At 49.8% G+C, this 16,564-nt stretch overlaps 1 protein-coding gene across 2 annotated transcripts; it reads left to right on the plus strand.

Moving 5' to 3' along the window:
• Positions 1–1,413: 1,413 nt before the first annotated feature.
• Positions 1,414–15,989, plus strand: LOC147337495 (rho guanine nucleotide exchange factor 37-like). 2 transcript variants are annotated; one of them, XM_086305317.1, is made up of 16 exons: positions 1,414–1,807; positions 2,796–2,995; positions 3,195–3,293; positions 4,161–4,615; positions 5,645–5,774; positions 6,279–6,426; positions 6,518–6,717; positions 6,794–6,924; positions 8,752–8,856; positions 9,352–9,465; positions 9,832–10,001; positions 10,491–10,638; positions 10,716–10,844; positions 11,618–11,813; positions 12,000–12,169; positions 13,890–15,989. In XM_086305317.1, exons 4-16 carry the CDS (start codon positions 4,172–4,174, stop codon positions 14,106–14,108), a joined length of 2,304 nt encoding a protein of 767 aa, XP_086161443.1. In that variant the 5' UTR covers positions 1,414–1,807; positions 2,796–2,995; positions 3,195–3,293; positions 4,161–4,171; the 3' UTR covers positions 14,109–15,989. The 2 variants fall into 2 exon arrangements, with proteins under 2 accessions (XP_086161443.1, XP_086161445.1); XM_086305319.1 differs by lacking the exons at positions 1,414–1,807; positions 2,796–2,995 and having other exon boundaries at positions 3,115–3,293.
• Positions 15,990–16,564: the final 575 nt, after the last annotated feature.

Consider the following 16,564-nt stretch of genomic DNA (forward strand, 5'->3'; position numbering starts at 1 on the left):
ATGTTTTTCGTTCGTTTTTGATGTACTGCAGAATATTTTTATAAAATCCCAGGCCAGGAAAATCACCTTCATGTTTTTCTGTGTTTTATCTTCAGCTACTTTGACACAAAGGTATCTGCTGTGACGCTCACACCTGTGATAAAGTCTTGCATGTGTCAGCTTCCTTTTTATTGATACAAAAATATGTAAATGTACTGATCTGAATTATAATATTTCTCACTGTCAAAATTTCCCAGATTTAAATCAAATCGAATCGAATTAAATCGAATCGTGGATCGAATCGATTCGGGACCTTGTGAATCGGAATTGAATCGATTCTAGAAATCAGTGACGATACCCAGCCCTATCAGCGACATCAGCAGTGACACATCTGTGACCCTGTCACAGACACTCACAGCAGTTTCCTGAGTGATTCACTCGCTCCGCTTGAACTCTGCTCTCTGATTGGACGGTTTCTGTCAGTGGTGACGTGACTCTGTGGCCGGTCGTGGTCACTGTGGACCCAAAGAGGCGACTGGACGTGCCTGACAGGAGAGTGTGACCGCAGACTCCGAGGTCAGGCTGAGACACGATCCACCCACGCTGAGTCAGAGTCGAGCTGACATCACCTGAGCTGCTGGAACAACAATAGCAACCAGACTGAGATGTCTGTAGCTTTACTCTGTCCAGTCAGGCTGTGATGGGTCTAGATTTAGACCTCAGAGAGCTCAGGTGTGTCAGGTGTGACAGGTGACACTTTGTACAGCTGTGAGTCAGATTCCTGTCGACAGCACGTATTATAATATTTACTGAAACTAAACAGTAAAATAAACGTTTCCAAATTGACACTGCCTGTAGGGGGCGCCACAGCGGATCATCTGCCTCCATCTTTTCATCCACTCTGATGCGAATCCCCCTGTCGTCTCTGCAGCTCCGCCCATCATCAGTGCATCCTCTCCTCCTCCCCCATCCTCCCCCATCCTCCCCTCTCCCTGAGGTCACCTCGCAGCCTGAGAGCGTTCACACCAAACCTAAAACTTTGTTAGAGTCAGTCATTGGACATTGAAGTTTACTGAGCACGAAGCATCGGATCAGTTTTCCTCACTGTGTGAAGGAAGTGTGGCAGAAGAGACAGGAACCCTGGATCTGCTGCTGATGTAGAGGTCCGTCCCAGGAAGCTCACAGGTAGACGTTGTCAGCTGAGTGAAACCTCTCGCTGAACGATCGGATCGGTGAGGAGCGACAAGGCCTGTCTGTGTCATGTTTCACTCTCAGGTTTGTCATAGTTGCTGTGATTTAATATGAAGGCATGGTCTAATCCCGGCTTGGAATGTGCACGGCTCTGAAAGCTTTCCAGGTACGAAGCGTACGAGCTCTGGACTCTGAGCAGCGTGTTTGCTCTGCAGGTGGTGAATGCCTGAAGTGTCACGTCACTTTTAAGCCTTTCTTTTCCTGCAGCACACCTGAATCGTCAGCCGATCAGCTGACCGAATCCGGCCCCGCAGCATTCCTTGCCCACATTTCCGAGGATGTTATGAGCAGGATAAGCCGCTCCCGCCCTGCACACTCACCCAAACACGCCGCTGTGAATCTCATCAGCCTGCCGGGCTGCGGCACGAAAACGTCTTCCTGTTTATTCCCACTGACACGCTGGTCATCAGGCTGAAGCTCGGGCTGAGAAGGTGTGAACCTGCGCCGCACACCAACTCTGTGGAATAATAAACTGAAGTGAAAGCTTCGAGTGAGAGGCGCTTTCTGTCAGCTGTTCCTGCCCTTGGACCTGGATGATGTCACTGAGGAAGGACGATGGGATGGTGTGCGCTACGAGGTGAGTCCACCGTTCCCTCTCGGTTCCCCGGGTATCCTGACGTCAGAGATCAGGGCGGTCGGTTTCCAGCCCGCTGACTGAACATGGCTTTCTTGATCCAGGCACGAGGGCGCTCACCTGAAAGTTGGCGGAATCTGACCAATCACAGTTATGTTAGGAGAAGAATAAAGTATAAAACCAAGACGACTCAGAGATCAGTGTCAGCAGCTCTGCATCAGTGTGTGTGTTAATAAAGTTTGAAGCCTGGACAGGAAACCATCCATCATTCAGGCATTTTATCAAATAAATGTCTGTAAAGTCAGTAACCGTTAGAAACGCGGCACATGTGCGTGTGAGGGCCGAATCGCATGTTAAAGGTTATGAAACAGAAACTGAACCCAAAACGAATCGCATCAAAGTTGTGACTGAGAATGAACATTTGTCACTCGGAGTCACACAGACTTCAGACCTGCTGCTGTCGACGCTCTGAGGGATCCTTAGGAACGGGGACGTTGTTTTCCTGAGATCTGATTGGGTGGGGATTTCATACCTGCTGATCGCTAATCTGGAGCAGGTTCGGTTCACAGCATCAGTTTATTTTTTTTAACCCCCTTCACAGAAACCTGGAGTTACCGGGGTTACCTGGATCAGGTGAAGTCCTGCTATGTGCTGCAGACCTCAGATCTGACTCTCTGTTTCTAAACGTATCCCCCTTACTGTCAGCCTGCTGCTCCTTGTCACCCCACCCGGCCTGCCGTGTTTGCACTGCCCTCTAGTGACGTCTGGAAGGGGGCGGGGTTAAAGCAGCTTCTTTCACACACAGGATGAAGCAGTATCAGATACAGAAGGATTATTCTGAACTGCGAGTCAGGCAAAGCTGCTCTGTTAGAGTCTGGATGTGCAGTTCACTCACAATACAGGATAAAGTCTTTATGTTTGGGGTGGTGTTCACTTCCTGTCAGGGTCAGAGGTCAGAGAGAACCTAAATGTAAACCCTCTTTGTTCTCAGAGAATCTGAGTGATCCCTGTGAGGAGGAGGAGGAGCAGGAGGAGGAGGACCCACAGCACTTTGTCTCCTGTGAGAGGGAAACTTCAGCCTCTGCTGCCTGAAGCTCTGCTGCATGGACCCCACCGTGTTTCATCAACATGTCCTCTGATTGGTCCTTCCCTTCAGTCTGAAGATCTGTCAGCCAATCAGTTTCTGTCTGGGTGAGCGCCACTTCCTCTCCCCACCAGCTGCTGCAGTCACTCAGCTTACTCAGCAGCACGAGTGTGTGTGTTGTCCTGTGTGAGCCCTCCCACCTTCTTTTCCACTCCCATCCCCCTTCCTCACACACGGCCTGTGTGTGTGAGTCAGTGGAGAAAGTTACACTCTGTGTGTGTGTCTGTCTGTGTGTTGTCCTTGCAGCAGACTTTGCTTCAGTGCAGCGGGGGAGAGGAGTGAGCGAGGACGCTGCAGCTGGGTGAGGATCGGAGCTGAGGGGATCGCAGCGTTTCGGGGTTAAAGGTGAGCGTGTGCTTCCTTCAGTTTGTCCCCGCCTGCATAAAAATGGCTCTGACCCGGTTCAGACCCGGTCTGAGGGTTTTAGGTGATCAGGATTATTTGTGAATCATCGGTTTTCTACAGAGGGTGAAGGAGTTTACCATCAGAGGCAGTGCTTTGGGGCTGTTTAGACTGAGGATTTTAAATCTCAGTTATCCCCTCTGTGGGTCACCGTGCCCCCCCAGATGTTCCAGCCGTGGTGGTGGGGAGGGGGGGGTGGACACTTCCTGACTATTTGTGAAGGCTCTCAGTCATCCAGGTCATTGCAGTCTAAGGAGCTCGGGGTGTGTCTGGACTTCTTAAGTTTGCTTAAAGACGTTTCACCTCTCAAGGAAACTGAAAGACGTGCAGACACACTTCCTCAGTCATTTATTCAGTGTGTGTGTGTGCTGGAAAATCTTTTTCTTTAGTTTCTGTCGTCTGTAGTTCAGAGTTATCTTTATTAGTTATTATTAGTTATTGATGATCTATATTGATTAACAGTGGTGTAGTACACTAGTTTAAATGACGTGTAGGTGCCCTGTGTTTGTACGGCGACTGCAACCGTCTCTGTGCTTTTCTTCCTGCGAATGATGATGCTGTGTGTGAGCAGAGTGCTGATTGGTTGAAAACTCTCCTTCCAGCTGAAGTTGTTCTTTGGCGACCTGGTTGTTTGTGTCAGGCTGAGGACGTCTGTGTGAGTCTTTGTCATTTGCTGTTATTTCCCATGGAGACAGCGCGCCGTCCTCTCAGTCATCAGGGAATGTAAAGTCTGCAAGCTCCAGAGCAGACTGATGACAGCAAAATGCTCAGACATGTAATGAAATACCTGACAGTCTGTTTCTTTCACAGCCGTCTCCATCATGGAGGTGCCCAGGAGGCTGTCCTTCCCACTGGTTCTCCCTAAACCAGCCTCGTCTGCTCGGTCTCCTCTGGGAGCTGCAGGTCAGACAGCTGGAAGCAGCAAAGATCAAACTGGAGGGGAAAAGTTCATCTCAGAGGAGAAGACGCCTGAGTCAGGGGTGATTGTAGTGGTGGAGGCGCCACCTGAAGATGGAAAAGCTGCTCGGCGATTCTCCTCTCAGGACAGTTTCTCAGAGGAGAGCTCGTTATCAGAGGAGAGGCTGGAAGAGGAGGCCAGAGAGACCCAGAGGAGGGCCGAGGAGGAGGAGGCAGCAGCCAAGGAGAGGGCGGCCCAGAGGCAACAACTGGCCATCCAAGAGCTTGTGGAGTCTGAGAGGAGCTACCTGCGCCTGCTGCAGCTCAGCACCGTGACCATCAGGAGCAACCTGCAGCAGCAGCTACAGGTAGGACCTAGGAACACACCTGCCCATCGAAGCAGGAAGCAGGGGGAGGGGCCAAACTGCTTGTTTCAGACGGAGGGCGACCCTAGGGCCTTCACTGAGCCCTGGGATCAGACACAGAAGGATTATTATCGACTGTGAATCATGCAGAGCTGCTTCAGCTTTATTTATATAGCACCAAATCACAACAGCGGTGGCCTCAATTTGCTTTATATTGTAAGCTAAATAATGATAATATATAATAATACAGAGAACACCCCAACAAGGACGTCTGAGAACAAGCACTTGTTCATCGAGCTCATCCAGCTGGGGAGGAAGAAGGGCTGAGGGAGGGGACAGAGATTAATAATAAGCAGTGAATAAATGCAGGGGGGTGTATACAGTCACAGTGACAAACTCTGATAGTGACAATACAAAGAAGCAAAAAGAAAGTGGCTGAACGTAAAGCTACTGCTCACCTGTGCAGCAGGTGAAGGTTTTAGCATCCTGCGCCCTCTCAGTGGCTTCTTATCACCTGCTTTTCATTATGCCTGTTCTGTTGCTTAGTACTGCTAAATGACAGCTTATTATCACTGTGCTAATGAAATGAGGCCTCATAAAACATAATGAAATCAGGCTTTATGGGCAAGAAGAGCTGAGCTGTGGAAACACAGCAAGGGAGCAGGGTGAAGGCGTGAGTGAATGGCGGCTCTGTGAGACAGATGAGCCACTGGATTGTGCATTGTTCAGCCTCCCAGCGCCCAGCGCCCCCGTCTGTCCAGCATGAGCACAGATCCATCTTTATTATCAGAGGTCAAAGGTCAGCCAAGCTCTGACGCTGCTGCAGCACATCCCCATCACTTTTTCAGCGTTCCTCAGATGTTTTTATATACTCAAAATACATGAACACAATATGTTATAATGGGTAATATGGGTTATAATGGGAGCGTATGGGTTGTAATGGGGAACCTTCAGACTTTGGGGTTAAAGAAGTGTCTGATATCAGGTAAAAACCCTTATTTTCTGTCTCCCCTCCACCTGCTCTGACCGAAGCCGCCTCCAGCTGGACTGGACAGCATGTTTCTGCACATCGAGGAGGTGATCGATGTATCGAGCCGTCTCCTGAGCCTGCTGGACCAGAAGCAGCTTCAGTCTGGAGAGCCTGACTTCCTGCAGAGTCTCTGTAAGCGACCTGACACCAGACATTTACTTTGACGTGTCACCCTCACAGCTTCAGTCTTTCTGTCGTTGTAAACAGGAAGTCAAACAGGAAGTGGTTGTTCTTTGTTGTTTTTCTGACTCTTATCCTTTTTCTTTATTGACACAAATTTAAAGATGGAGTATTGTGATTCAGCTCAGGTGAGTTCCTGAATCACACAGGTGTCACCTCTTTGTTTTTGTTCCGGGGAAGACTCTTCTTCACTGACCAGCTCAGCATGTAAAGTCCACCTTAAAGTCAGACGTTGTGGCGCTCTGACGTCTGATAAGCTGATGTTTCTCTAACTTCTCACAGTTTTTGTTGGATAAACACGAGATGATCATCATCGAGAAACCCGGGAGGTAGACAGTGAAAATGATGATTGTCTTCGCTCTTTACTCGGCACAGCCGTTTCCCGTGATGAACGTTAAAACTTCCATTCTGCTGCTTCTTGTAAAGGAGTAAAGGTGTGTTTTCCTTCGCTGACAGGTGACTCGTTTCTCAGCCTGTCATCAGAGATGGAAGCCGCCTATAAGGAGTACCTGGCGCACTACAGTCATGTGACGGAGGTGGAGAAGAGCTACAAACAGAAGGAGGCTCTGTGGAACGAGGTTGTCAGAGTCATCAAGGCTGCGGCGTAAGTTTACGGCGCCTCGTATCGCCTTGGACAGGAAGTGCTCAGAGCCGAGGAGCTGACTGATGAGTCTTGTGTCTCTCTTCACCTTCAGGCCTGACGTCAACGCCACGTCGCTGAGCTTCTTTTTGGTGATGCCCGTGCAGCGGATTGCCCGCTACCCCCTGCTGCTGCAGACCATCCAGAAGCACACCGACGCCTCCCACCCGGCCTACGCCCTGCTGGAGCAGACCGCTCACACCTCTGTCGCCTTAAACTGTCGTATCAACGAATACAAGCGCTTCCGGGAAGTCGGTGAGGAGCGTGACTAATGGGGCCGGATGTTGGCGTGAAAAAGCAGAAGGTTTTAACTGTCACTCGTGTTTTCTAGCTGACAAATACAGGAAGACGGAAATGCTGACCATCAAGGACAAGATCGTCCGCCTCAACACCCACAGCATTGCCAAGAAGACCGCCAGGCTCGGTCAGCAGATCAAACACGAGGCCGGACTCAAACCTAAGGTAGACCGAACCCTGAGCCTCATCCACAGGAAGCTCCGCCCACATGTTTGTGAGGAGCAGCCAATCAGCAGAATGCTGTCTTAAAGGAGGAGGAGCTAAAACAGCTTGTGTCAGACAGCACCAGGATGACGCATAGAAGGATTACTGTGAACTGTGGATCATGCAAAGCTGCTCTGTGTCATGGCACAGTGGCCCGTGGAAATGGGATGGACTCAAGTGCAGATTCAAAACCGGAGGCCAGGGGTGAGGTGTAACGAAAAGAGATTTTATTTTACAATGCTCAGAGGCTAACAGAAAGTGCAGACTAGAATCAATGAACATAAACTAGATGTCTGAGGCGAGAGAAAATACTGTGATGATAACTAGATGGCAGGGATAACTGGGTGCAGGTACTGGGCAGGGGAAACTGTGGCGGGCCAGGGCAAAGCTTGCAGGTGGGGTTGCATGGAGGGGGAGGCAGGAGAGGTCCAGGTGGGTGCTGTATGCAATGCAGGGAGGCAGGCAGGAGAGAATGGCAGTTCCAAAACGGAGAGGGATTACCGGCGGCAGCAAACTGGTATCCAGGAGAACTTGGTAGGTGGGTTTCAGAGGCTGACGAGAAAAACAGAGATACGGTTAATACACACGATGAGTCACCAAGGAATGGACATGAGGCCGAGAACTGACTAAAGTTGGCAGATAATCTGGCGAAGACCAGTTGAGTGCGCCGGTCATAAATACTGCTGGTACGATTGCCATCAGGTGAGGAACAACAAAGACTCCACCCAGTGGGGAGGAGCCGATGCTGTGGAAAACCACCCAGACCACGACACTCTGGTGGAGTCCAGGAGTGAGAACAGCAGGTTACAGCTCATGCAAGGCCTCCGTCAATCATACACTGTAATCATACGTGTGGAAGGATCAGCAGGGGGAGCAGGCTGCAGACAGGAAGTGTCTGATCAGACCTCCCACTCTCCCCAGGCCACTGCTGTGTTCACAGTGGGTGTGAACGTCCGAGCCAGAGTGACTGTACAGCACACGTCCTCCATGAGTATAAAAATTACAATCGATGTCTTGCAGTAAGTTACTGTCAAGTTTGTTGGCGCTGGACTCTGAACTGTGGAATCAGACAAGTGGGTTTATTTACAACACCGGTGATGTGTACATGTATAGAGTGAGGCAGGGAGAAAGGGGCTGGGAAAAAGGGGAACGCACGCTCAGTCCAAATCCAGAGTCCACACCCTGCTCACTCTCACTCACACTCATCTGGGAAGGGTCCAGAGACGGATTGTACAAGGGAGATGGAGATAGACGTCAGAGCTAGGCTCAGGGAGATCAGCATCAGTCTGAGCCGGGCTACACTAACATGCATTTGTGTTGGTGTGAAGCTCAGGTGACCACTGGCAGGTCTGATCGACCAAATGCTGTTAGGTGGAAGCACAGCTGTGGACTAGGGAGAGTGGAAGGTCTGATCAGACACTTCCTGTCTGCAGCCTGCTCCCCCTGCTGATCTTTCCACATGTATCATTACAGTGTATGATTGACTGAGGCTTTGCATGAGCTGTAACCTGCTGTTTTCACTCCTGGACTCCACCAGAGCAGCTTTGCATGATCCACAGTTCACAGTAATCCTTCTGTGCGTCATCCCGGTGCTCCTCCTATAAGACAAATGTCTTCTGATTGGCTGCGCCTCACAAACAGCAGGTCTTCTCTGAACCTCTGGCTCCTACTGACACTGACCCCATTACTACACGTTTTAAAGCAATGTGTCACACAGCTAGTTTATGTAGCGCAGCAGTGTGTGAGCTCAGAGCATCTCTTTAGACCGGTGTGTTGGATGTCTTGCAGCTGGTGGACGAGGAATTTGATGCCCTGGAAGGATTCTTCTATGTTTTGGAAAACGGCATCCTGGAGCTGCTGGACAACGTGGAGATGTACCTGCAGCACCTCCAGGTAAACTCACGGTCACACTTTGTCTTGGCTCTCGACTTCAAAGCTTTAGTGGACTTTATTGACTAAAACTTCAAACCTGAATAAACTCATTTGTAAAACATAAATTTGCAGCAGTCACTGTTTCAGGCTGTGACTCACGGTCAGACGCTATAATTACAGACGTGCAGTCATGAGTTTGTGAGTCTCTGTCAGGAGGCCACACACACACACGTACCTTTCTGTTTTCCTCATTCTGTCCTTCACACCAACACTCAGCTCTTTGTATCTCTCTGCTGTTTAGCTTGTTTAGACGTTAGCGAGGATGACCCGCCCACATCTCCTGCTCTCCGTCTGCAGCACAAACACAGACTTTAAGAAATGCTCAGAAACGTTTCTTTGCTTCAGCTTCACTCTGATGTGTTTGATTGTACATGTTTGGTTTGTAAAATAACGTGCTGAGGGCGGCGAGTCGTGTTTGGACAGCCAAGTGCTCAGCTGTGTGTGGTTGCTCTGCAGGGCTTCCTGTCCTGCCGCACGGAGGACTTTGACTTGGACATGGATGGAGAAAAGGCACCGATCTGCTACAAAGAGATCACGACGGCGCTTCGACAGTGGATCCTCCCGATGTTTGTGAGTGATTAACTCTGAGAACGGTGCTGCGGTCTTTACAGGTGCAGGAAATGTCGCAGCACTGCATCCTGTCGGCTCGTGTCCAGTTAAGAGGACAGGATGAGCTGCGATTACAGACACAGCACCAAACTTTACAGATTACATCACAGACTTCTCTCTGTGTAAACAGCTTCTGATTGGTGGATGGTCTGCATCCCACCTCCGATCTCCTCTGCACACGCTCAGAACATGATCAGAGGTCAGACACAGGCCGCTGTGTCTCTGAGCGCCTGCAGAGGTGGACATGCATATTTTGCCCCCTGTGAAAGGATGATGCAGTGAACGACGGTCTGCTAATGTCGATCTGTTCTTTGTTCCTTCTTCCAGGAGAAGAGGATGAGGAAGCTGATCCACCAGCCGCTCTGCGCTCTCCGGGACCTCCTGGTGGGCCCGAGGAACCTAATCAGGAAGAGACTCGACAAGCTGCTCGACTATGAGGTGATCGAAGGAAAACCCAACCTGAGCTACGAGGAGCAGGCTGTGGCCAACACGTACAGGTGGGAACTGGTTTCTGTTGGTTCCTGATGGTTGGAGCTGTGAGTGACCTCGGATGATCTAATATCCTCATGTTGGTGTTGTTCCCAGACCATCGTGAAAATGTTGTTCCAGGTTCAACATTGCAAGTGACCAATCACATTGTTGTGACGTTATTCTTTTGCGCGCCAAGCCATTCGTGCATTTATGAAATTCCAATGTTGCAAGGACAATATCAATTCTGCTCACTGTTTATTAAAGGGTTACGGTTAGGGTTAGGGTCAGGGTCCGTTGATCGGCGGACAGAGGCGGTTTCATGCAGCTTAAGTACAGTTTTTTGTTTTACGCCAGTTTTTCCCGAAGTCGCAAAAGTATGATGTCACAACATTCTGATTGGTCACTTGCGATGTTGATCCTGGAACAACATTTAGTATGATGATCTGGGAACAACACCAACACGAGGATATCAGATCGTGCGAGTGACCTCCTCTACTCCCCTCTCCTCCTGACAGGACGTTGAACACACTGCTCCTGACGGAGCTCCCTCAGTTTAACGGGCTGGCTCTGCAGATGATGTGGAGCACGTTGGGGACGTTCAGCTGTCTGCACAGAGATCTCGCAGCAGACATGGAGCAGCTGTTTCACAGCTTCGCTCAGCAGGTGACGTCCTTACAGACAGGCTGATGCACAAAAACACGTTGGATATCTGTGCTCATCCTTCACGTGTCTCCCTGCAGCTCCCTCACAGCAGCCTTTCTCCTGGTGCATTCTGGGAGTGGGCAGAGTCTTCGGTGCTGGAAGGAGCGAGGAGGCTGCAGCATTTATGTCGAATGGTGGAGGACAAGCTCAACGCGCCAGATGCCCAGGTTAGCGTTCAGATCGGCTTTCATTCATTTATACAGCAGCAAACCACCTCAGGGAGCTTTACACTGTAAGCTACAGAGCACTATGGGCAACAGTGGACCACTCAGCTGACCTCAGACATGTTTGACATGTTTCAGCTGATTGGTTACTGCTGAAAGGTCAGAATAAAAAATATAACAGTGATTTTATCATCCAGCAAACATCCTTCTCCGAATATTTAACCACACCGACGCGATGGTGTCACACCGACGCGATGGTGTCACACCGACGCGATGGTGTCACACCGACGCGATGGTGTCACACCGACGCTCCCAGTCTGAGCTTCAGTTTCCTGAGATTGTTGGTGTTCGGTGGGGGCAGTGGAGTTTGCTGTGTGAGCGTCGAGCATCGTTCCTGAAGTAATCTGTCTAAAAAAACGCCACCTGTATTTCCTGTTCTTCCGCGTGTTTTGTGTGAACTGGTTCAGCTACTGGTCCCAGTAAAGATCTGAAGTTCCAGTCACGTCACACTTAGCTGGAGGTTGTAATACAAGGTTCTGGCTGAAGAATGTGGCGAATCACCATCATACGTCATTCGCAGGCGATAATGAGTCAGAGACGAGGAAGCGGTGAATGTGCCACTTCTGGTTCTTCAACTTTGCAGCTGCAGAACCAGAAGTGTCTCTTTCTGAGCCATTGTTTTCATTTCTGAACACCTTCCAGGTAAATTTGAGCACGTGTGAGTAATTCAGCAGCTCTGCCCTCTCTGAGATCTGACGTCTGCTCGTGTCTTTCAGCCTCTCAGCCCGTCCTCTCAGCGCCGTCTGAAGCAGCTAACGGATAAGCACGGCTCTGGAAAGATCTTCCAGGTGATGAGCACGGTCGTGGGCACCCGGGACCTGGACCTGAACTTGACTAAGGGCGAGCTGGTGGCAGTGATCAGCGAGGCCGACAGCCGTGGAGACAGGAGGAGGTGGCTGGTCGATGCAGGAGGTGAGACTTTTTATGACGTTTGCACTAAAACCTGAGAGGAAGAACTGTGGTGCCATCTGCTGGCGAGCCGCTGTTATTGCAACTGAAACAGACGAGCAGCCAATGGGATCGCTCTGTGAGGGCACACCGGGTTGGTCTGACACTGTCAACAAATAAATGTTAAACTATATTTACATCTTCACGCAGGGAAGCGAGGCTACGCTGCTGCCTCGAAACTCATTCGCTATCACCAGCCAACAGACGAGCCGCCCCCTTCACCACACCCGAACCTGACAGAAGACGTGACCGCACGCAGAAGACACTCCTACAGCCCGGCGGGCAATGCCCCACTGCCCATGAGTCAGCCCTGCTTCCAGGTAATTGAATTCCTCTGCATTAGACTGTCCAGGAGACGGAGGCCACGTGCTGTCCACCAGTGCAGGGCTGCAGGTTGATCATCCAGCTGCAGTCAGAATACTTTAATAATCCCGACAGTCGCCCCGAGATAATAAGAACAGACTGAACTAATTAAGTAATACAACATGTTACAAAGTTCGCTCTGATATATACAAACGGGCAGGAATGACGTCCTGTGTCATTCAGTGGTGCATTATAGGTAATGTCAGTCTCTGACTGCGTGTGCTCCTGTGACTGGCCAGCACGTTGTGGCGTGGGTGGGAGGTGTTGTCCTTATCTTGGACAACACCCTCCTCTCCACCTTGACAGCGTCCAGCTCTGCCTGTTACTGGCCGTCCCAGCATGCAGCAGCACAGAGGACGGCTCTGGTCACGACAGTAAGACTGAATTTGTTGTTGTTCACAGCAAATGCGATGCTGTCACATCCTTGTACGCGTTGATACGCTGCTAGATGGAGCGCCGGACTCTCAGCGGTCTGCTCCTGAACAGTAATGTGACACAGAGTGGCTCTACCTGAGCAGGTGATTTAAAGACAGGTAGCTTGTTGTTGATACTGGATCCTGTCTAAGCTGTCAGTGTTTACAGTGTTTGGCCCACCCAGTAACAGCCTTCACGTGGATCTGACTCGGTCACACGCTCTGGGCTCCTACGACACGCTGCTGATGCTCCAACACAGCATCCAAGGAAGCTTCACGTTTTCATTCAGTGTTTGCACAAGTTTGTAGGGATCATTTTGGTTTGTAGGGATTTTTGTAGTAAATTGTAAATATTGTAGAACTTTTCTTCTGTCATTTAATGGTCGGGCATTGTACAGCTACAAGCATTTCACCCCCATGTCATACTGTGTATGGTTGTGTGTGTGTGACAAATAAAATTTGAATTTGAATTTGAATTTGAATCAGTAAGAATGTCAGATACAATCCTGTTCCACCCACAGCCCGTGGGTATTCTGTGAGGCGTTCATGGAAAGATCTGCTTTGTGCCAGTGCATGCACACGTCTCCAGTAGCAGCAGCAGGCCTGTGTCCACCTGTCCTCACACGCTGTCTTTCTGTACCTCAGAGGCGCAGTCCACACCGGTCTCTCAAACCTACGGTTTTTATACCATCATCTGCTGATTGTTTCTTAAACGGTAGAAGAAGATATGTTCTGTGCTGCCCTCGTCTTACACGTGACGATGTGTGCTCGGAGTACTTCTTCTTGTCTTCGTGTTGATGCGTTGCACTTCTCTGAGCGTAATTCAGTGCAAAATAAGCGCTGCTGCTGTTGAGCACGGTTCATTAGAAAGAGCCGGGTCAGGTGGTAGTAACGACCCCACGCTGGTGTTTACAGCCGAGTGTGTGTGTGTGTGATGTGTGATGACACACTGATGTGTGTAATGCTGCTGTATCAGCCTCTGCAGCTGGAAACATCTGCGACTCGCAGTGTTGTTCTGACCTTTATTTAAACGCCGTCAGGGAAGACGCTGTCACTTCCTGCCTCTGTTTCCTGTGTGCGGTCTGCAGGTATGAAAGGAGCGACTGAGTGGAGCTTAATCACAGATGGGCTCTGTAACGCTGATGATGTGTGTTCCTCCTGACAGCCAGGAGGTGCATGTACGTGATGGAGGAAGGATGTGTGGATACAAGTGACGGTGTGGAGGCGGAGACTGTTAAATGCTGCTTTTTTTTCATGTTTCCAGGTTGTGGGCGCCTACGACTTCACGGCTAGATCCAAACACGAAGTATCCTTCCGGGCCGGAGAACCCGTTCGTATCCTGGAGCCTCACGACAAACGAGGGAGCCCCGAGTGGAGCCTGGTGGAGGTCAGAGGAGGTCAGAGAGGCTACGTGCCCTCCAACTACCTGGCAATCATGCCCGTGGGAGCGGGGCTGCCCCCGAACCCCGGCTTCTTCCTTTAGGGGGGGAAACTGCAGCTGGTGCAGATGAGAGGATGGATCGAAGAGCCTCCCGGGATCAGCTGTTTACAGTCTCAGTGTTAATCCTGCCACTTTATCCAGTTTACGAATGGAAGTGTAAAGTTTCTCCTGTGGCGTTTCCTGCTTCCACTTCCTGTGCAGCGTGCACAGGATCGAAGCTTCAGGAGCAGCAAATGAAGTTTACTGACTTTAGCTTTAATAATGAAGGTTTACTGGTCTGCAGTGATCTCTGCACTAACATGCACAATCATCCAAGAACGCTCTTCAAACATGGCGTCTGTAACGCCATGAAGCTCTGACGGCGTGTCACCTCAAACAGCCTGAACATTTGGACGATGTTCGGTGTGCGGCGAGGACACAAAGCTGTTTTTAAGATGAAGGACGATTTTCATGGCTGCTGTACGGTGAAGCGCTCATTTCCCATGAACCTCAGAGTGATGCTGCATACATGCAGGGTGTGAGCTCTCTCAAGCTAACTGTAATGTGTGTGTGTGTGTGTGTGTGTGTGTGTGTGTGTGTGTGTGTGTGTGTGTGTGTGTGTGTGTGAGAACCCTCTTCACCTGCAGCAGCGCTGACAGGTACACAGCGCTCTCATCATCTCAGACTGAGTAATGTGATGTAAATGTGAAACGTCTCCGAGGCCGAGGAAGAACAAGACTCAGCAGGAGGAGCAGCTGGGAGAGGGGCGAAGGACAGCGGCAGTTTCTGCTTTGCCTATGAGCGGATTTAAATTTCGTTGTACTTTGATTCCAGAGTTTTACGTAGGAGTGAAATGGGTCAGGACAGAATAACCTCCTCCTGCATTCACATTCACCTGACGATGCTTGTTGCTATGGATACGGCTCAGTCAGTGCAGGTCACGTCTGTGGCATTTGCTCGGCCGGACTAAAGCTGCAGCAGCATTTCTTGATTCCCGCACTTTTGGGTCAGAATCATTTGAAAGCATCTCTGAGCCTCCTGATTGGCTCTTAGGTCATAAACAGGAAGCTGAGCTCCAGTAGTTTTGCAGCTAACAACAGCTTGAATGTTTGAGCACCACAGACTCTCTCCTGGCCTCCTCCTGTGGGGCTGAGCAGCCTCAGCTGCTGTGAGCGTGGAGCAGAGGGAGGGAGGCCGAGAGTCAGAGCTGCTCAGCTGTTCCCATCAGGCTGAATGTCAGGAGGAGGAGGAGGAGGATGCTTCTCTCCTAAAATACCAGATGTCCTCAGGGTTAGTCAGATGGACTGAAACCTCAGCCTGAGAACATTTACCTGATTTCCCCTCCTCAGAGCCCGGTTTAGGATGAGGGGAGCGGTTCATTCCTCAGTTATTTTGGGAAGTTTTAATTCCACAGACGTGCAGATGAAGCTGCAGCGTTCCTTATTTGGAGGAAGTAGATATTTGAACCCATACGCACACGGAAACCACAGAGGGAACATTTCTGGTCAGCATCTTCCTCACATGCTGTTCTCATTTTCACCACCAGAGGGAGGCAGAGACTCGGAGCGTGTGTGCATGATCAGACTAACTGTGTGTGTGTGTATGCATGTTTGGTAATCGTGGCCACAGTGTGTACTTCCTGTTTTGTTTCTGTGTGGTTTCACGAACCTGCTGCTCAGTCGGTCCTGCTGAGTCATTCTGTTTCCTCGATGCTGCAGAGCTGCGTGACCTCTGCTGAGCTGCCACAGTTGTGATATTGAACTCAGTCACACAGCAGGTGGGAGGCTGAGCAGCAGCAGAGAGTGTGGCTTCAATAAAACTAAACTCAAAACTTTTTTGTGGCATTGCATCATTTCATAATCAGATGTTAGTTGTGAGAAGAAGCACCTGAATATTTGTGATGATTTACGACGCTGTGGGGTCCACACCCACTCAGCCCCTTTTACAGTTAAACATCTGGAGACACAGCTGTTCTTGTTCATGCATCATCATCATCAGTGTGCACATTTGCACACAGCCTACAAGTTTTCGCCATCTACTGAATAACAAGCTGAAAGAGGAACCTGCAGTTCCTCTGGTGTCCAGCAGAGGCAGCAGTCCCCATACACGCCAGTGTTTGTTTGTTTTTTTTTTTTTGTTTTTTTGCCTGTCCCGTTTGGCTCTTTTGCCATCAGAATTGTTGTCTAAAGGCAAAGAAAGATGCCCAACGGATTTACTTTACCAAATTGACCATCCCAGCCTTGCCGTAATGGTCCATTTGATTCACCTTTTATTGTTTATTTTATTTTCACTTACTGAATACGGGACAGACTTGACTGGGGGAAAGAAGGGGAGAAAGAAAGAGGGAAAGAGAAACAGCTGAGAAGAGGGACGGGGGAGAAGGGCAAAAGACAAAAACCAACAGAATGGGCAGCAAAAAAAAAGAAAAAAAAAAAGAAAAAAAATGCAAATATCAATCACCTGGATCACCTGCTGAGAAAGAAAAAAGAAAACAAGCAGAAGAAAACAAGAGTAATAGA

Source organism: Aulonocara sp. 'chitande type north' Nkhata Bay, linkage group LG2 (assembly GCF_057382095.1).
Source record: "Aulonocara sp. 'chitande type north' Nkhata Bay isolate Kocher_YH1m ecotype deep benthic linkage group LG2, A_spYH_male_GT1.1, whole genome shotgun sequence".
In the NCBI taxonomy this organism is placed as follows: domain Eukaryota; kingdom Metazoa; phylum Chordata; class Actinopteri; order Cichliformes; family Cichlidae; genus Aulonocara; species Aulonocara sp. 'chitande type north' Nkhata Bay.

Excerpts from the sequence above, each read along its gene's own strand:
- LOC147337495 (XM_086305317.1), top strand. The coding sequence starts at position 4,172 with ATGGAGGTGCCCAGGAGGCTGTCCTTCCCACTGGTTCTCCCTAAACCA. Across the intron at positions 8,857-9,351 it reads TGTACCTGCAGCACCTCCAG|GGCTTCCTGTCCTGCCGCAC; the intron begins GTAAACTCACGG and ends GTTGCTCTGCAG. Across the intron at positions 10,002-10,490 it reads GCTGTGGCCAACACGTACAG|GACGTTGAACACACTGCTCC; the intron begins GTGGGAACTGGT and ends TCCTCCTGACAG.